This window comes from Accipiter gentilis, chromosome 14, assembly GCF_929443795.1.
Source record: "Accipiter gentilis chromosome 14, bAccGen1.1, whole genome shotgun sequence".
In the NCBI taxonomy this organism is placed as follows: domain Eukaryota; kingdom Metazoa; phylum Chordata; class Aves; order Accipitriformes; family Accipitridae; genus Astur; species Astur gentilis.
The window spans coordinates 3337238-3358016 of NC_064893.1; the positions used below are offsets into that span (position 1 = coordinate 3337238).

General features: G+C 38.0%; 1 protein-coding gene across 3 annotated transcripts in view; it reads right to left on the reverse strand.

The window, feature by feature from the left end:
- Positions 1 to 20779, reverse strand: part of VPS41 (VPS41 subunit of HOPS complex) — a 115837-nt gene that overhangs the window by 13378 nt on the left and 81680 nt on the right. For 2 of the 3 annotated variants that reach the window (XM_049816474.1, XM_049816473.1), the window contains exons 13-25: positions 19420 to 19535; positions 17797 to 17853; positions 15477 to 15538; positions 14625 to 14706; positions 10427 to 10519; positions 9794 to 9921; positions 8867 to 9011; positions 7576 to 7617; positions 7399 to 7449; positions 6007 to 6144; positions 3017 to 3071; positions 1782 to 1922; positions 117 to 253 (exon numbers count right to left, since the gene is read on the reverse strand). In XM_049816474.1, the coding sequence (XP_049672431.1) occupies positions 117 to 253; positions 1782 to 1922; positions 3017 to 3071; positions 6007 to 6144; positions 7399 to 7449; positions 7576 to 7617; positions 8867 to 9011; positions 9794 to 9921; positions 10427 to 10519; positions 14625 to 14706; positions 15477 to 15538; positions 17797 to 17853; positions 19420 to 19535 (1247 nt within the window). The remainder of the gene's footprint in view (positions 1 to 116; positions 254 to 1781; positions 1923 to 3016; positions 3072 to 6006; positions 6145 to 7398; positions 7450 to 7575; positions 7618 to 8866; positions 9012 to 9793; positions 9922 to 10426; positions 10520 to 14624; positions 14707 to 15476; positions 15539 to 17796; positions 17854 to 19419; positions 19536 to 20779) is intronic. The other variant, XM_049816475.1, reaches the window with a different exon arrangement.

Genomic DNA, 20779 nt, shown 5'->3' on the forward strand with positions numbered 1-20779 from the left:
GATGTCTGAACAAAATGAACAAACCTTCATGAAGGCCATTTCTCGTGCTGTTCAGTGGCAAAGCGGTTTTGCCATCTCTCTGAAAATGAGAATCACAGGAAGAACACAACATTCACCTGCAAGTTGTAGTCCTGAAGAATTTTCACTAGTGAGTCTCTCAAATTAGGAATCTCCATGCCTTCCTTAATGCGGTGGATCAAAAGAATGGGATCAACGTGGGTTCCAATATTGTTCAACAAACCAGTAATAAAAGCTGTGAAAACCAAGAGGCAAAGGAATTAAGAAAGAAATCTAGCAAAATACCTGATTAAAGGATGCTTTGGTGACAAGCTGCAGACTTTGGCTGATTCTATGACAGTTCTCTACTACGCAGTAGCACTAAGCCTCTTTTACATAGCCTTCATACATTTCTTGCAGCTGTTATTTACTTGAATACAGGCCTTTGGGGAAGAGAGGAAGATACAGTTTGGCAATTCACAGAAGGTCTAAGGTATTCAGAAAAGGGGTAACAGAGTATCCAGCACAAATCCAAAGTAAATAATGCATTTCAATTCAATAAAAAGGGCACTTGAGCAAATAGAGCCAGAAAATTAACTACATTATGTGACTACTCCATTCCCAGTTCCAGGGTTTAAAAACAACTTTTCAAGCACTTAACCTAACTCTGACATGTTTCTAAACATTGGTGAGAGTGACACAAAAGAAGTCTTTTGCTTTTTGAAGTGCACCTGCCTAAATGAAACACTAGAAGAATGAACCTCAAGGCTGTGTTTCTTCAGACCCCAAAACTAAGGACTATCAGTGGATTTGCTCTGCACATGGGCAGATGGAACTGAGAGAATTCTATATGGTTTGAATCCCTTTTGCTCTAAAGATGTCAGTAATTGTAGCATCACTTTTAGTGATGCACTACATTTAAGTATAGGTAAGTTGAGAATGCCATTCTTCTAAAGGAGTAACAGATTTTGGTTGCTTCTTCCTGTCAGAATTAGTGGTGAAGGGATGAAAAGATTTGTATTCTGACATTAATCCTACAAGACATTCAATGCTTCAGAAAAAAGATCCCAAGAGAGACTTTGAAGCCTTGATTTAAAGCCCAGAAGAGGTTGCAAAACTAATGGAGTAGATAGTTAAAATAATTCCCTGTTTCTCAGTCCTATGAATTCCTCTGGATCTGCTTCCTGAACAAAACTGATGTTGCTTATGAGATTCTGAGAGCTTTTGAGTCCATCTAAACTTTAAACTGTAGTAGCTATTCATATAATGGATGAAAGACAAAATGCACTCATTGTTACAGATCTTACCTTTGTGCCACAGAAACAAAACAAATTAGATATTCTACTGAGGGGCAGAAAGGTGTATGTTCTTTCTTCATTTTCAGAATTTCAAAGAGAAGTAGCTGCAATAAACACACTACACAACATCTTCATCACGCCTGCAGACTGTGTTTTGAGGCTGTCTAAAAATAAAGCCTCATTCTGCCAAATTAAAAACACCATTCTCCCCTTGATTTCTCATTAAGGACATAACTATGCAGAACTTAATCAAATGTTAAATCCCTAAGCACTCATTCTGTAGCATGCCCACACATTGCCTTACTGGAAGTTTTTATTCACAGTAGGACAGCTATGTTGTACTCCACAAACCAGAACACCTCCCTGGCCATCCATAAGCACCTTCTCTAACATGCTAACATGCATATGGATAATTCAATCCTTTAACTGCAGTAGCATTCCACAAAAATTACACATGCAAGGTTTCTGAGAAACTATCCCACTTACGTGGTTTGTCAATAGAATATAAAATGAGGTCTTCCCAAAGTTCTCCATCGTCTTGTTCCTTGGCAAATTCAATAGCTTTATCTACATCTTGCAATTCTTCCATTATCATCTTCAAGGCACTGCGGCTATTACCCATTCTGCCTAGGAGTCAAAAATAAGTAGATTATAAATCCTACACGCTTATCAATACTCAGTGCTTTAAGAAGCTCTTTCAATATAAATTTTATAAGTGTGAAATTGCCTCAGACTAATTCAACCAAAAGCAAACCTATCTAATCTAATCTGATGTAGGAACACAAATCCCAGAGCAATCAGTATAATCTAAATAAGCACTTGGAGCACTGGGACCTGGAGCCTTTCTTGAGGATGTGTTGGGTCATATTAGGGGTTCTGAACTGCAGCAACATCTAACGTAAGGGGGAGTGTGTGTATGTGTATGCATGTGAACTATGACATGAAATGCCCCCTTTAAGAGCCCACATGGGCACTCTTAATTTGCAGTTAAGTATAGCACAGCTTACACTCATGGAAAATGAGAGGAGGGAAGAGGAAGAAGTAGTAGAAACACTAACTATTCTTTCTATAAATTAATGAGTAAATCCTACTTTGCTCTCAAACGGTCCACAAAACGTTCTTCTTACTAAAACATTGATTAAAAAACCACTTTCCATTCTGTTCATGACTAATACATAAACATACATAAAAATCTTAAGTCTTACAATGCCTCCCATTCAGAGGTAGATTCCCTGGCCTGCTGGAGGAGTTAATTTACATTTAATTTTATTTAAAAAAGAGAAAAGGAAAAAGAAAAAAGGCAACATAAGCAAATCTTCCACCTCAGCAAAAGATAATACTAAGCTTCTGAGAAGTATTCAGAATAAAGCATTTTTCTCCCCTCTTTTCAAACTGACAGTATTACTCTCCACTTTGAGATTGTCTCAAAAATATCTGCCCCCCAACCTGTTCCCAATAGCCCCCAACACCTCCAAACCCCCAGAAAAAATCAAATCGGAAATGCAGTAACACAATATATGGAGTTAAGACATCACATGAATAATCCAGTGCTTTGTTTTATTTTCTAAATCATGTTATTCAGTTGTACTGACTGCATGTCAACTTTGTCTCTGTGAAAGAGTGTTAAGCGATGTTAGACAATACTTCATATATTTTCGCAGCATAAACTTTACGACAAGATTAAAAGCATGTTGTAATTTATCACATTGAGTGTTACTTACTCAGAAGATAGACTGTCTCTTCTACAAAGTTCCTCTGTTGGCAGATCTCAAGAGCCTTGAATTTAAGGGAAGCGGGGAAGGAAAGAGAATACAGGGAACCATGTAACATGATATTTTATTGATCACAAATGCTGCAAGAGGCTTAAAGATATTTTTCCATGAAGTTGCATTACTCATTTTGACAGGAATAGAGCTCCCTTAATATGCACTGTCAGGTCCTCTGGCATTAATTAAGAGAAGAAACTCCATGGCATTTTTTTTTTAATTTTTCTCCAAGATTAAGTAAATCTGGGGACAAGACAGGTGTTTCAGTCTGGATTATGCAAATCTCTACCTTTAAATCTACTGGCAACTTCTTTCTTCTGCTTCCAAAAGTTGGTTAGTCCAAAAGCATTAAGGTTATCTGCTGTCAGACTTGCTTCCTGTGGGTGGACTTACAAGGTTTGTAGTGATGGAGGTCTGCTTGACATTTATTCCTAACACAAGACTGCAGGTCTCCTCAGGATAACCACAATGGTTTTGGGAGGTAAAGTGCCCTCCAAGAAGTGACCTACCAGTGACCTCCAAGAAGACAATAAAAAAATAATCTAGTGCAAATATGAAAGAATAAGAAGGAAGCATTTCGTGTAAAGTTGGTTTAAAGACCTGAGGGCTAAATACCATAAGCAGTTACAGAATCTGAGTGTAGTTGAAAAACACTTAGCACAATCACCAAAACTACCAAACTGATTACCAACAAGTTTTTAGTAACAGAAAATTGGCAGGGCTGGTATGCCATAAACAATGCCATGTCCATTTTCAATTTGGAAGCAGAAATCAAATTCAAGATTCACAGCCTTCCTGTGAAGACAACTGTTCACTGATAGAAACTTTCATACTTGGAAATCAAAACTAAAAATGCATAAGATACAGCTATAGCTAGAGATGTAGGTAGGAATTAACTTTTTCTTCCATTCTCAAATTATTTCAGATGGGTTACTATGAAGACTAGAGATACGGGCAATGAATTTCGGAGTAGGTGTAAGTGAATTACCAACCAGCTACGTCAGGGGAATGAAGGTATGAATAATACTAATAAGTTATAAACACAGCTGACAGACATTTTTCTCTCCGCTTAGAAGTTAAACTACAAAGTACCAGGTATTCAGTAATTCTGGATGCTGCATATTTCTTGACTGTCATGCTCCCTCTAGAGGAAAACATGGAACATTCATACTTCTCTTTCAGATCATTTTATAAAACATTTGCTGAACTGCACTTAAATAAAAGTGGCTTACTTTTAAAGAACAAGAATTATTTCTTCCTGTCAGGTTTATAATTTCTTTAAAGCAATAATGAGCATGAATTTGTTCAGATATCATGGCTTTTTGCAGTTTATACACTGCACTGGAATCTGCTTAACAGGAACTTAAAATACTGGTAACTGGGAAATTCTTGGTCTCCTTATTTCCTTAGAACAAAGATTGGTATGTGGCAAAAAGCATTACTATATGATATGAATGGTAAGAAGTATAATTACAGAATTAGCAGTGACAGTAAATTCAACTAAGTTTTATACAGTGTTGATATCTTTCCTCACTTCCTTAGCTTCTTACTGAAACATATTAACATTTTAATGTAAGGTTAGAACGACGCTTTTTCCAACATCCTTTTCTCTGACTTTGGTGATTATTGCACCAGACCTTCCAAAGGTTCACAGGTCTCTGACATACTTTTGCCCACAGCCCATAACTTCAGCAAAGCAGTGTCAGCAATGTGCTTGCATCATTTACACACAGCACTTTTCTGCACCACCCATCATTGAAAATAGGTGGCTGGATCTGCAATAACTAAAACCAATTTGCACCAAGAGAAAAAAAAAAAATGCAGGTAAGGTTTTATACATAAAACCATGACCACACAAATAATACGTAAGGCAAAAAACTCAGAGAAAATCAGAAAGTTAAAACCAAACATTGTAGACAAAAGTCTTTGGCTGGAAACCTCTCAGGCTCATTGCCTAAAAAGATCATTGAGACAATCTAGTTTCATGTGACAGTTTCAACAAAGACCAAGCCTGCAATCCTAACAAAGTATTTTGCAGTTGTTTCCTGCTGCTGCATAGTAAAGTTGACAAAAGCATGCAAAATAAGAGAGGTGCCAGGAACAATACTAGTTCTCTTTAAAATGTCTACCACATAAAATGCGATATTCAGCATAACATTTAAAAATACTGCTGTCATCATTATTGCTGCATACAGAGAGGCATCTTTTCAGAGTCCGCTCTGCTCAGCCATTAACAGCAACAAACAGAAATAATAAAATACTGGCCCAACTAAAAAGGAAAACTGAAATTTCCATTCGATTCACTTTAATTCAAGCAGGGGGAAAAACCCCAAGACTGCCCTTAACTTTATTTATTTATTTATTTTAATTTGACAAGAAAGTGAAAGGAAGAAAAATGTAGAAAGATTAAAGAAGGTGGAAAGATGGTATTCTGTAAAATTCCAAGTCTGCTGGTGGAAGTAAAAAGACAAAATACTTTTAGCTCCTCTAGGTCAGTGACTGTTATATTGTGCATATTATTTGAAAGCAACTATGACATTAGAATACAAAGTTAGAAAAACTCCAGTTACAGCTACTCATTTTTCAAGATCTAACAGTGACTAGTCCTAGATTTGGCAAAATGATTGTTGATTTCTTGCAGCCACAACCTGCTGCTCAGTCAGGCCAGGCACTGATGAGTAGATATGCTGTAGGTACGCATCAAGTGTGAATTCAGAACTTCTGCATTAAAAATCCCCACCAATTCCTGCCCTGTGAGCTGAGAGAGGAAGGTCTCAGCTGTCAACCAGCTCTGCAAACCAAACTTCTGCAGGCGATGGTCACAAACTCAAAGGATCCCTCCTTTCGGCAGTAGAGGGCAGTACCAGACCCAGTTACAAATTCACAACACTACAAGCTACAGACATAAAAGTCGAGGATCTGTGTTTTAGATTTTGGGGGCTTACCTTCTCTAGTGGACAGTGTGTGCTGTCTCTGAGAAATGGTAGTAAGTTTGGACGATCATATTCGGCATAAAGGCTGATCTGTTTCTCATGATATCGTTGGCCTTTATGGTGGTCTCTTTTAAAGAGCTTGTGCAAATACTAGGAATCAAAAAAGAGAATCAGAACCCAAAATCGCTTATACAATATTATTCATTCACCACCAGTAAAAAACCCCTCCTAATTTCCTCAGCAATGTGCTAACAAATACTAAAAGGCACAGAGATTAAATCCTGATACAAAAGACTAACTATATTTTTCTGAAGTACACTCATCACAGCAATCTCCAAAACCAGCTCTGTAAAACAGGTTTTCAGCTACACTTAAGTAACTGTTCTTTAACATTTGAAGAAGCTACTGGATTTTTAATGTTATGTAAAAATTCAGAGAAAGATGTCAAATAAAACATTTTGGTTATCTAGATACGCTTGATCATTGCAGGTAACTATAGATCAAATTTTTAGCACATGAAATGTTTTAACCAAAGCACCTTGAAGTATAGATACTATGGAAAAGCTCCTTCCTCCCTAGATGAGCACAGTAAAGCCTTGAGAATAATCATGAGGGTCACTTTTATTCAAAGGGAAGTAGGCTTCACACTTTGAAACTGATGCATCCCTTCCATAAACTGACAGTCGGTCGTCTCTGCAAAGCTCCTGGGCTGCAGGCTGCACACTTCATAGAGCTGCTTCCTATTATCAGATCTCTAACACATAAACCTGCTCTCCACCAGATTGATGCCCTGAGCCACACCTGTACCCAGCAGCAAGTTAAACTTCCCTCACTAATACAGACCAAGCCCACAGTTACACATTATGTATTCCACTGACAGCACATTCAAACCGAAGAGGTGCTTTTAGCACTGTAGAGCCACGGCCTTACAGTGATATTATAACTCTGCACAAACAAGAACATCCCTGCAGCGTATGGAAGTTACAGCTCTAGAAAGAAAAGCAGTTCACTGTCTCTATGGATCAGCAAAATGTGCTTCAGAGTTGTACCCACCATCCAACCCCGTTTTTGTGTAGCGAAAGAGGAGGAATACAAGCAAGAAGTAATTGACCAGAGAAGACAAGTGTCTGCAATGCCATAATGAGTACCTCATGGTATGTTAACAAGTAAGCAGTATGTTATGAAATTCTCACAGGTACACATTTTTAAATTATTTTACTATTGTAAAAAATGCTATGGCCATGTTAAAAAATGGATTAGCAAAAGTAGGCACTCTGGCTCTGATAATTTATGACATTCCAGTGTCATGTGCACTTTGACAGGATAACCACATCTGTAAAAGATATGCCCAGCGAAGGGTTTATTCAGCTCAACTTGAAAGCAACAGAATATAGAAATATTTACCACATGCTGTAGCTCAGGCCTGTTTTCTAATTCTTCAACAACTCTGTCAATCTGAAAGAAAACAAACAAAACCCAAGAGATGAGCAAACATGTGATGAACAGCATGTTTACAGGACTGAAAGGACAGGTAATACAAGCAAGCATTGGACTGGCATGCCATGAACTTGTAATACTTACGGAAATTTTATCTTCATTATCCAAAAGCATGTCTACTGCTTTCTAAAGTAAAGAAAGAGAACCCACTTATAAAACAGGTACACACATTTTCACACACTCTATATAGTATTATGCTTGTTCACTGATGGGTGTCAGATAGATATTGCAGACCTACTCTTTTCAGCAACAGTAATTCAGAGAGCAGTTTGCATAACATCAGCATTCCCCGATAGCACAGCATTACAAAAGAACACATCATGTATTCTTTCAGAATACTTCTCCTAAGTTTCCACACTAATAGCAATCAATACTGTGCACTTATACTGGAGGTGAAGTACACCCATCGAACCATGGGTCACAGGCAGTCACTGTCAAATGACATAGAAATACTATTTGTCCCATTGCAAAATGGAACTGCAAGGTGATGGCTGTATAAGAAACACACGACCCAACTTGCCTTACAGCTGGATTCCCCCAAACTATCTGCACACCAGTACTGCAACAGAAGCAGACAAGACCATGTAAGCAGAGTGGCCACTGGGATTCCAGTTCTGCTTCCTCTTACATGAGCAAACTTTGATTCACATTCAAAAAATGCAAAACCACAGATTGATATGATTTACTCTATTTAATAAAACCAAATTATACTCTTTTCTTCCCCCATGTAGTTTAGAATGAGCGTACCAAAGATGATCATCTTTGGTAGAGATGGCTCCATATTTTAACTCCAGTGCTTAAACAACCACTGCAATGAAAAAAGAGCAGATCTACTTGGTTTCCCCCCAAGGATCATACCAAAACTCATTTGCTGAGGTTTTATAGCCAACTGAGAATAAAGAAGATTGAATTCAGCACAAAATGCACACTTCTTGATTTTTGGAATTTAGGTTAATAACCTTGAAAACTTTCAGAAGCAGATTAATTGACTGCAGTGAAAGAGAAGTGGCAAGTATATTTAACATATGCCTCACAATAAATTCACTGCCTCCTTCCTTTGTCTTATTAATAGTATTATTTGATTAGAAATGCAAAAAGATTATTGTGGTGAAAGTCTACTTGAGAATCACAACAATGATCTCGGATCTGGCACTCTTCTCACTATGAGTGATACTCAAATGGAAATACAAAGGAAAAAAATCATCCTTGGGTCAATTATTTTGCAGTCTAGGCAAATGTCATCTTCCTTACATCAGAATGTATCCAGCACAGGAAACACACTCTCTGCCTTAACACTATCTTTAGCTCATCTATTTTTAATCTGTTAAAATATCTCTAGTGGAAAGTGAATATAAAATCATTAGGATCACCATACCTCTGAATCAAAATCCATGAGCAGAACAATTTTGTCTCTGATAGAACTGAAAAGATTGTGCTTGTGGATCAACTGGAAGACGTCTTTGTGCCTCAGAGTTAGGTAAATTTCTAAGGCTCTGCCATAGCGCTGGTCATAAGTATACCTGATAAAAACCAATGTATAATACATGTGATCTTACATATCTAAGTGTAGGAAAACCATCTATGAGGGAAAATATAAATATACTCTAGGATATAAAGCTTGTTAGGATGCTACTTGATTTGATAAATATCTAAATAGTTGCTGTGATTAATTTTTGTTAAAGGAAAATAAAACACTGGGTAACACTAATTTCAACTCTGTTTATACCAGCCACCGCATTTGTGTTCTGACCTGTGGTTCTCTGCATTTTCATTTTCCCTTTTTCAGACCACAGGGGAAGCCACACAAAACACTAGTTTTTCTATTTTTGGAAACTAATTGGAACTCTCTTCAGAGCTAAAAAACATAGCCTAGAACCAGATCAGTTTTGGCACATTTTCCAGTCACATATTTCCAGCCACGCAGTAAACCTAAATATACTACTTTTGAAATAGTGGGGAAAAACCACCATTTTATTTTCCTGTGGGTAATTCTGAAATGCACACTTCACAGAATAGGCTTCCTCTGACAGCATAAAGAAGAATGCTAGCTATTTGCTTTGGAAAGAGGAGCAGATAGTCCAATCTTACACTAAACTCTTTGCTTTCATACTCAGTGTACACTCTGTAAGGAAGGGAAAAGAATTGCTAAGCTGTGCAATCAGCAGAGTGGAGGAGAGAGCGTCGATATGCTGTAGACTGCAGCAAAGCAGGTATTTCTGTTAAGAGTTAAGCAAATATTTATCAACTACAGTACACTATTTCAAGCTTACTTTTTGCAACAGGAGTTTAAAATTGTACTTACAATTCTGCAAGTGTTCGTAGCAAAGTCCTGTTCTGTGGATCTTTCTTCAGGTGATCCACTACAGCTTGAACTATGATTGTGTTGTTGTAGAGATCTCCAGGCCACTCTTTTATCAGGGTTGCAAAACCCTAAAAGTATAAGAGATTGTAACAGCAATAGAAAGAACTGCCTAAGGAACATTTCAAAACATCAAAGCTTCAGCTAAGCCTCTGAGATGATACCTGCTGTGCTTCACCTGTACGCCACTTTTACGTGCCCACAGATGTGCACAGTGCAGAACACAGATTTTCCTTCTTAGGGCAATGTCATTAAGATTCATGAAGCTGAGTCTCTTTCAGGTGCTGTAGGCTTTGTGCAGCACCTCAACCACTTATGCTACATTAAACAAACTAAACATAACGGTATTTATAATAAATAATCCATCTCACAGTATTTGTGCACTCTTAAGAACATTCTACTTATTCTCTTAAAAAACAAAACCAAAATTCATCTTTTTAATCTTTTCATTATTGTGGAACTGTCCATCAATGATCTGTTCAAATTACAACAGAGAATTTGCTGTCAGAATTCTAAATTACTGAGGGTGTTTGGCTGGCAATAGCCATTACATGTGGACATGTCAGGCTGCAGTACCTCGTAGTCACTCTCCAAAAACTCATGCAGGACCATTTCATAGATCAGAGGTTTCAAAATTGGATCCCGTCTCGGCAAGTAACGACTAATTGCCTATAGGACCAAAGAGAACAAAGTGTCAGAAGGTGAAGGACATGTAACATCCTGGTACACTGATGATAGAAAAAAATAATTGTGAAACAAAAAAACCAAAGCTACATGCAAAACATGGCTCTTGGTAAACCCTGGAAGTGCTGTATATTCATATTTGTAAGCAGTATCCTGAAGTTATTTACTTTAGGATTGCACACATTGGAATTGTATTACTTATCTGAAATTATCATTAGAAAGATAGGTGTTAAGGTTAGAATGGGAGAGTCAGTCATTACACTTAGAGAAGTCGGAATATTTGCTGTTAGTCATTTAGAAAATAAAACCCATACAAGAACCCTCAAAAGAAGAAAGTTTTCAAAATCCATCTTGTCCAGTCTTGGTCTTATATCTTGTAAAAAGGTATAAGCATTCATTAGCTGAAAAATGGGTCCTTTTGATTAAGACTTACTGCGAGGTCGCTACATTTCATGAAAGAGTTCTGTTTTGCCAGCTATTTTTACGAACCCAAATGAAAATTAATTTGAGAATACATCTCTCCATGGAAAGGGTGAAGGCGTGTGATCTGTTGCTCTATAGGAGGTGTTAAGGAATTGCATTCTGGCTGGCAGGAGTCAAGAACCTGCCACAATGAATCAGCTCATACCCTGGAATTTCAGCACAGCATCTTATTAGCACTATTATTCCATGCAACTGGAGGCCAAGGTTATTACCACCTGCCAAAATAAACCCTACTGCTACCAGCTGTGTTGGGACTTTGGGGTTTGTAGCTGAAGGCCCAACAATGATGAAATTCCTCCAAACACTCAGAGATGTTGCCTGTTGCCCACTAATGGCACCTGGTGCAGTAGCATTTTGTTACTGAAGTTGCTGGAACAAAGCAGGAGAAATAACGCCTCACTACATCAATTTTTTTTGCAGTTTTACAGGCAACAATGACTATTCACAACAAATTCTCCTAGTATTTAAATCAAAACAATTGCCTAAGTTACATATTTCATTGAAGTCTTCCATCTGTAGGTGAAAAAGGAGGGAAAAATAAAAGACCAATAAAAAAAGCATTGTTAATGACTTTGCAAAAATTAAAAGTTCATTGCTCACAGGAGACCTCTTCTCTCCCCATGCTGTTTGAGCTTGGGCAGACTTCGCAATGTAGCATGCTGCCAACATCAGCTTCTACCGTCTGTCACAGAATTTAATAGCTAACTCAGGGCATAGTCTTGCCAGCTGCCCTGGGGAATCATATTCCTGACCCCTCATAAAAAAGCCTCTTCCAGCCATAAAGAAAGCAGGCTGGACATCAGCTGGAGACTCGAAGGCAGAGGACATTCTCCAACAGCTGTTTTCATTCCCACTTTCTACCTTCCTGCCACCTCTTAAATGAACAGCCTCACCCAGCAGGCTTTGCTGCAACTCTTGGCTGCAGTTTGGTCGCAGAGCGAGCTGAGGAGCAGTGCAGCTGCCTTCGTTGCGTGGGGGCCAGGCTGCCTTGGGAAGGAAATCTCTCCTGCCTCAAGTCCCACTGCTTTGAAGGTAAAGCACAACCACGTCCTGCAGTTTGGCCCCCATGCTCAATAAAGACTGAGAAGCATCCAAGTTATTTTTAAGCCTAGGCACAAAGGTGAACTAAGACCCATGCTGGAAGTTAAAAACTCTTCCTATTTTATTTTTAAGCAGTAGTTAAGGAGCGAGGTCAGACAAGAAAGCTCCAGAATCAGGATGCCTTTGTAACAATTCCCGAATCACATGGTGAAAGTGACTTTTTCTTAAGACCTGCTTTCAGACTTTTGATCAATAGGTATAAGGACAGGGTATACACAGGAAAGCCCATATAAAAGTTGACATGAGATAGCCTAGAACATTTCACCAATAAGCCCAAACCACAATTATTTATTCCTCAGAGGATACCTATGAGATGAAAGAGGCTGTCTGGATAATGCTGCTCTATGCTATGCCCACCACAGTCAGGTGAAGTCCTTCATGTGTCCTCTAGCCAACATTTTGGTCATTAAAGCATTGCTGCCGCCAGCTGATCATTCTACACCCCTGCTGAAAGTCACTGCTGTCACAGCAGAGTCAACAGAATGGAGCGTATCCCTCATGCCACAACGGCCAGCACTCGCAGAGTTTGGCATCTTCCTTTGAATCCACCTTCCTCAGCTGTTTGAGCTGAGACATTGGATTTTACACTGAAGTGACTTGAACATTAACACGTAACTCCACAAACCACTGCTACTGGAGGAGGAGAGGAGCAGATCATTGCAAGGCTCTAAAATCTTGAAACTACCATAACAAGGTTTGCCAGAGGACATTCACTGAAGAGAGGAGAGACATCAAGATACCAAAATGCAGCCTCTGGTAGCCAAACAGGGCCTTTTAGTACCGAACACTCAAAAACCCCCTAAAACCACAAGCAAACAAACAAGACACTCGCCCCACATTGGGGTATAACTAATTAGTCCGTCTGCAGGAAGGAAACTTTAAACCTTTAGTTTACCACCACCTTAGCTATTGGCAAATCACGTTAGATTGGAAACGTCAAGATTTCAGGCAACCACTTCCCTTTCAAAATACATCTTGTCTCCAAATCTCAAACAGAGTCTCCTCATCAGGGCTTAAAGCCATCATAGCCCAGTTACACTACTGTGTTTAATACCTGCTGGTTGGGTAAATAGGTAAAAATTCCAAATAGCATACAAGCGACCCCAAGCATTACAACAACGGCTTCATTTAGATTTGGCTTAACTTAGTTCATCCTTTATGATATTCAGGTACCTTTAGGAACTTGGGAAAAAGTTATATGCAATTGAAATAGTAAAATAAGAGAGGCATCATCTAGAACTGCAACTTGAAGCTGAATAATGTAACAGACTGCATCTTATATTTTTCTAAGTCCACTTTCAAGGGGCTGAAAACAACCAACTGTTTAGAAAGGCAGTAATTTAGCAGAGATGTTTTTGCAGCAGAACTGCAAATATTTTTATATTTTACAGTCTGCTGGATGACATAAGTGGAGACAAGAAAAACATCCATTCCAAACACTTGCATCTAAAAAACAAAATAAACCTAAAAGGACTAAGAAGCAGTGTATCAAAATTTCACCTGTACCTGCACTCAGGTCCTTTATTGGATTGAAATAAAGAGAGAGAAACATGAGATTTCATCTTCCAAGGTGGCAAAGAGTGCACCGAACCACTAAGAACTCATACAAAAGGCAAGACTGTTCTTGCACTGGACTGGCTCTAAAACAAAAGCCAGACATTTCTGAAAACTGTAGTGCTGAAACATTTTCGCTCTTTGAACAGAATTAAACAGCTTAAAACTAGCAAGGGACTGCATGCTGTGAGATCTTAATAATATGTCCTTTTTGGCTCATTGAGTTTGAATAGGAGGACATAAAATTCAGAAATAAATGTACATGTGTTACCAAAGGGAATGTGCATAATGTTTTCTACTGGTTTGGCAGTGATAGCGCTATAGCCTTATGTCCTGGGCAATTTATTAACTGAGAATCTCACATTAAACGTGTACTGTTATGGTAGCTGGCTTGCGACCAGGGAAAACACAAGACAGGGCAGACTGATCTTCTTTCTTGCCACCTTTTCTAGCATACAACATAGGTTTCCCTTGTTGCTTTGCAATTTAACTGTTCTTTGACACTTAAAAGCTCTGTTACAAGGTACTTGGATTTTGAGGAAAGGCTGGCACCCACAGAGGCTATTTTCCTTAAAAGTTTGGGTAGGATTTTTCAGGACATACTGGAAGGAAGTGAAAAGCAAATGGGAAAGATGCATTTAACTATGAGCATCTTTGCAAGTAAAGGCCTTAGGGGTGGATCTTTTACTTGGGGGCTGTCAACAAGTTAAAAATAGGTAGCTGAGTAGCTGGATGTGCTATGCCTCCAACCCTGTTCTGAGTCATGTTAACATATACACATCAATCTGAAAGACAACTGTACAACTAGAGGTCTGGGCAGGAATTTGAAGGGCAGCGTTGTATCCTGCTACCACACTATGGCCATTAAATGCAAGCCTTTAGATACTTGGTCAAAACATACGGTAAATACAGCATACCAATTACTTGAGTGCAGAGACAGAAATTAACTTACCTTAAGCTGACCTATTTCTTTAAACTTGTAAACTTCAAATTCCCAGAGTTCTGTGTTTCTGCCAAGAATTTTCTGGCACTTTCTGGAAGGAAGATGAAAGGGGAGAGAACAAAAAGTAGGTACATAGAATAATACAAATGTGACAGCATTACTGCAAGGATTCCTTTTTCTTTCTTCTCCCTATACAGACACTTTCAAAGGTGACTTACTTTGGCAACCATCGCTTCAAGCAGAGCATACCAGGTATTCTTCTTTTCAGATCTTACAATTTTGTTGCATCCAAGAGGACTTAACTGCTTACTATGCATTCACCCTTATTGATTAAGGCCATATTAGCTTTATGAGTGAAGTTTTTAAATCTCAGCTCAGAAAAACTGAGCACTTAAAAAGATATGCTTACGCTTACACATACATGAAAACACAAACCTCAGGTAATTTCTGATCCTTACTTTAGATACCCATATTTGACATTTTTGTTTACACCCACATAACCACAAATTATTTTCTGATGGTCTTACATGTAATGACACACTAATAAACTTAGATTATCAACATCCAAAGAAAACCTTAGTTTTGAAAATCTAGCGTGACTTTGAAAAATCAAGGCTGTCTTTCAAAAATATATATGCCTCAATTCTAGCTAAACTTCAGAAAGTTTACAGTAACTTTTGAGTCACTACAGACAAGAAAATATAGGGCACAGTAATACATCTGTATGTTTTGGAACTTCAGAAACTCCAGAACACATAGAAAATCAATATCACAAAATACTTCAGAATCAATAATTTGCTTTTGTTTCGTGCCCCCTCCACCCGACACACTTTAGCCAGCAAAGAAAATCTAATAAATTACCGAGCAGCCATGTCATACTCTCCTTTCTCCACTAGGTGATTTATATAGGCTAAGCCAATGTCCTAAAGAGAATAAAAATAAAGGATTAGTTATAAAAGTTTGGAAGTCAGCTACTTGACTGCCACAATAACTATCATTCCAGTTGTATGCACTGCTGTTAAGTCAAGCACCAGGCCCTAAGTGGATACCCTGAGTTCTCCTTTAGATGTAGGGCCCACAGAACAGTCAATATAATACTTGCATAGACTACTCTTTTAATTAATTCTCATAACCTCATAGAAGACATATTAAGGATTGTTCAAAACACATAGCTGATCATTCAGTGCTTGCATTAGTTATCTCAAAAAGAAAAACACCAGCCATGATATGAGACACTTACTTTGTCAACACAAAGTCTGCAGGTGGGAAAAACACTGGTTGAGAATGAGAATTTAGCAAGATTATTACGTATTATTACGTACTGAATTCCCCTTCTCAAGTTTATCACACAGGTCAGCTGCAAAATTTTTCTGGTAAGCATTTAATATATTAAAATTTTGGCAAAATAGCCATCCCTTCTGCTGTAATCTTAACACTGGTCTCAAACCCAGTGTACCCACTGCATAACTTAAGAATCACATCACTAAAAGCACATTGTTTCGGGGGGGGGGGGGGGGGGGGGGCGGGAAGCTGTACAATAAAAACAACTCCTTGTTTCCTACAATATGTTTCCTACAATAATAAACATTTGGGTCTTCTGAGGCACAACATAAATTTTTGATCAATATCAAGGACAGTACCAAGTGGAACAGAATATGAACAGAGGTATCCAACAACTCCAATTGGCCAATCTACTACAAAGTTTTTAAAAAAATAAATCATGCACATACACCAGATTTTAGAATTTCATTCCACTATAGGAACCACCTTTGTATTTTCAACTTCACCATTCTCAAGAATGAAGATTTTTGTCAGCCTCTTTCTCCTGCAGGCCAGCTCCCCAGTGAGCAGAGAAGACAGTGTAAGGAAAGGAACTGTACATCTGTGGTTGTTTAGGACCCTTGCATTCTGCTCAAGAGGTGCAAAGGGACAGTGATCATTACTGCATCCTAAAAAATCCTCAAGACCACCAGACAGGTAGTGTGAGTGTGGTGTCATTGGTCTGATAGCCGCTGGGCAGTGAGAACATAAGTTGTTTTAAATCCCTGTATCAGTAATCCTTCACTTAGGGCTTGATGTCAACGTTTTTTCCCCCCAACACGTTCTGTGGGTTTTGCATTAGACACCAAACACTCAACACTCTGCTTGTATATACCCACACCGAATTTCATACTAGCAGAGCAAATTTCTGCAAACCAAGAGAAAAGCCTTTTTTTTTTTTCCCCCTTTCTTCTCCTAATGTATTGCCAAGGACCTCCTTTAAGAATTCTTTACATCTTTTGCAAGAGTCACAGAGCAGCTAAATCATACAAACTCTGTGATAGGTGATGGCATGCTATTAGGTCTTGATTCAAATTCTGGACTACACAAGAAGAAAAGAATTTTTAAGACATACTGATATACAGTGGGTATATTATAGCAGTGATCTGGCTAAAAATTAAACACATCTTCTAACACTTTGTACTTAAATACAAACTTCCATTTAAAAATGCAGCAGTATTAATGAAATACCGATATGATCACACTGATGTCAATTCAAACAAACAAAAAAAAGAGCTAAAATTAGCTATGCTTTTGTGGCTATTACATTACCCCCCTTCTTTTGTCTTAAACATCAATAGCCTTTGTTGCTCTGTGAAGGGACTATAAACATGGGAAATAACTACACAGGAGAAAAGGAGCTTAACTATGTAAAATAATGAGAATTGCAAAGCAATACAAGAGCTAGGTGTAAAACTGCAGCTGAATTTCAATAGCATTTAAAAGGTCTTCCAATTGCACCTTTTAAACTCCTGCCAAAACCCTGTCACATGTACAAGGTAAAAGTTAGAGCAATGTGTCACCCCCCACCCAATCTCTTAATATTGCAATACTGTGTGTTAGTTGAAACAACAGCAAATTCAATACAGAAGTAAAAGCAAACAAAAACCCCATCAGCAATCAGAGAAGTGGAATTCTCTTCTTTTTAATGTCAATAGCACCTTCACAAAATCCAGATCCTTTCGTGTTTCACATCCTAGCATTCCTGTTCTGCAGCTGAAACCAAGAAATCGAATGCTAGTTGGAGTATGCCTCACAGCTATTGTCTGGTGCAATACAGAACAGGGAACGTATTTGTAGTATCTCACAGCATTCTAAAAGACGTCAGATTTTTTGTTTGAATAGAAGTTTTGAGACTTACCAAAATCTTGTGCTTTTTTATGGTTTTCTGACTGATCTCAGCTGCCATCAAAGCTTCCTATATTAAAAAAGTAGAAAACATAGATACTAGCCAAATACACAAACTTTCAATACAGAAAGCTCTAGAACTGCATAAATCAACTATTTTTCAGAGCAGGGTGTTTGAAGCACTAGAATTTTTTAATGCCATGGTTGGATGAACAGCTTTGAATTCATACTCAAACAAAAGCAGTCAACCGAAGAGAAAACTACTTTTGTTTCCATCTGGGTTCACTCCACATTACTATATTAGGATCAAATCGCAAGATTACAACAAAACAGACAATGCAATCGCATTGGATCATTTTCAAATAAGAACCCTTCACTACCAAAACCTGTGAAAAAAATAATCAGGAAAGGGGGTGGGGGAAGGCTACCTTTCACTTCTGCAGACCAAAAGTCTTCTCCAGACTGATTTATATTTAAGTACCATTTGCCGTTCTACTTCTTTCAAAGAAACAAAGCTGGCACTTTTACAAACAAAATGAAAACTTTAACATACATCATAACACACAATCTATCTACTACATTGAATGGCTTTCATAAAGGCACACGCACAGCTGTCACTTGCAAATTACTGGAGTCTTCAGGGACCAAATGCTGTGATTTACATAAACTGCAAAACTGCACTCATCATATGAGTTTGCCATTCAGATGCAAAACCATCCACAAGGATTTAAACAAATCTGCATGAGGAATATCATGATTGCATTAACAAAAGGAATACATGCTGAATGGCTTTCCCGCATATTTTTTCCTTATAATGGGCATCCAACAAATAACACGTAAATAGGAATTTGCAAGTTATTTTATGCATCGTAACAAGTGTTCTAAGTCATTAACTTCAGGACATCAGAAACTGGAACACTAGGTGCATGATACTGTCTGTAAGAATTTATTATTATTGTTTTAGGTGTTTAGATATACATGCTTAAACACACCAATATTTATGCAGCCAAATACTGAGCTGCTTTTTTCCAAGGGAGCTGTATAGCCTTGTTTTTTAATATCGGCTCTGCTTTTTGGGGAGTAACACTATTTTGAGCACCAATACCTACAGTTCGAGCCCATATTATTTTACTTTTAACAGCTTCAACACTGAAGGCAAGTAACACAGAGCAATGCACAGTACTCTAACACAACCTTTTATAGTGGAAGTAATATAGAATGGGAAAAATCTAATATTGCTCATCAAGTCCATCTGCCTTCCCTCTTTAGTTGGGATAGATCTAGAAAAATATCCACATAGCTCATTAGTTAACTATTCTGCTGCTTTAAAGCCAAAAACCAGCTTTAGTAATTTTCAGTGACAGCTAATACATTTCATATCTGATGTTGAGAGCAGCATTCACAGCATCTAATTCAGCTATCTCACTTGGGTACAATTCCGATGAGTTGTTTCAGTAGGAAGACTAACTCTCCAGAGAGATGAAGAGATGTATAGTCAACTCCTACCCTTTACAAGCATTTTGTTAATGACTACAGGAACAGAAACTATCCAATCCAAATGACCTAGCAAAGTTCACCATGCCACTCCAATTTCCAAACCAAGAAAGCCTGAAGGAAAGAATGTTGTAAAAATTACTTCGTATTTCTTCTTTTCAAGAAGCCAGTCAATGTGGTCATCTTGGTCCCGCTCTTTAGCCACAACCACATCTCTTGGGCTGATGATATAAAAAAGTGATTCACCTTCCGAATACTCTGCAAATGCATACACAGTTTTATTATTATTATATTTTCCTTAAGTAAAGCCCTGCTTTTTAGTACACCCTTGAGGGGAATTTAGAAAGAGGAGATGCAAGGAAGACAGCAAGGCTACTCCTGCAGAACATGCTTGTTTGGGAAGCTGTATTCTCCAATAAATTAAAACTGGTTTAAATGGCAAAATATCTTTAAAAAAAAAAATCACTACAGCTTATTGCAAATTCTGATTCATCCACTATGTGTAAACTTTATGATGGTTTAGAACACATTATTATACTTTTAGAGGACTATTACACTACATAGCCTGCAATAAACTTATCCTCCCCATCAAGGTCAAGGCCATCAAAAGCATAAATGATAGATGCCATAACCCCTGGGGACACAGCACATCATTACAGCAATGCATTTGCAATGCTATAAGTTAAGGTTATATGTATAATGCATTTGCTTATACCATAAGCCTTTATTTTTGAGTAAGCTCAAAGTAAAAATGTACTTAAAGGTAAAAATCAGACACAGAAGATGACTGTTCAGAATAGTTATTATTTCCACAGAACCCATGAAGAAACACCATCAATATTTTGTAGGTACAGGAAAGAAAACCACCCCCCATCCTTTATCTGTATCTACACATGCATACAAATGCACTCCTGAACTGATAAGCAATTCACATAATAATGTTTGTTTTAAAGCCATCAAAAAAATTTAGCCTTGTCAGATTAACTAGAATATTCATTAAGCATAAAAGTACAACTGTGGACATCAATGTTCTGCTGAGGGACAGGTATAAAGAAATCGCAATTCTATTGATAGCAGCAGAGATGTTTTGGAGATAGGAGGAGATATACTATACTTCTAGTGGCTTAAGGGCATTGATGTACACAAAGAGGCCTGCCAAGCCTATGATTTGAAGCATGCTGCCAGAGAAGATGCTTAAAAATCAGATTCATGGATTTTAAAAGCCAGAAGGAATGTTTCTTTATAACACAGCCTATATAATCTTCACCAAGGAAATCTGCATCAGCTTTGCCATGCATCTTTCTGAACTACAACATATATATCAGAAACCCTCCCACCTTATTTAAGAGACTCTGGTATATATTGTGCCAGGGCTTAATCTTCCTGCCTGTTACATAATTAAACTTATCTTCTAGGCTGAACTTGCCAAACTCCAGTTAAATATACACATCTGTTTTCTTTCATGTAACTGGTTCTTGTGGATTTCCACTTTACACTTCAGT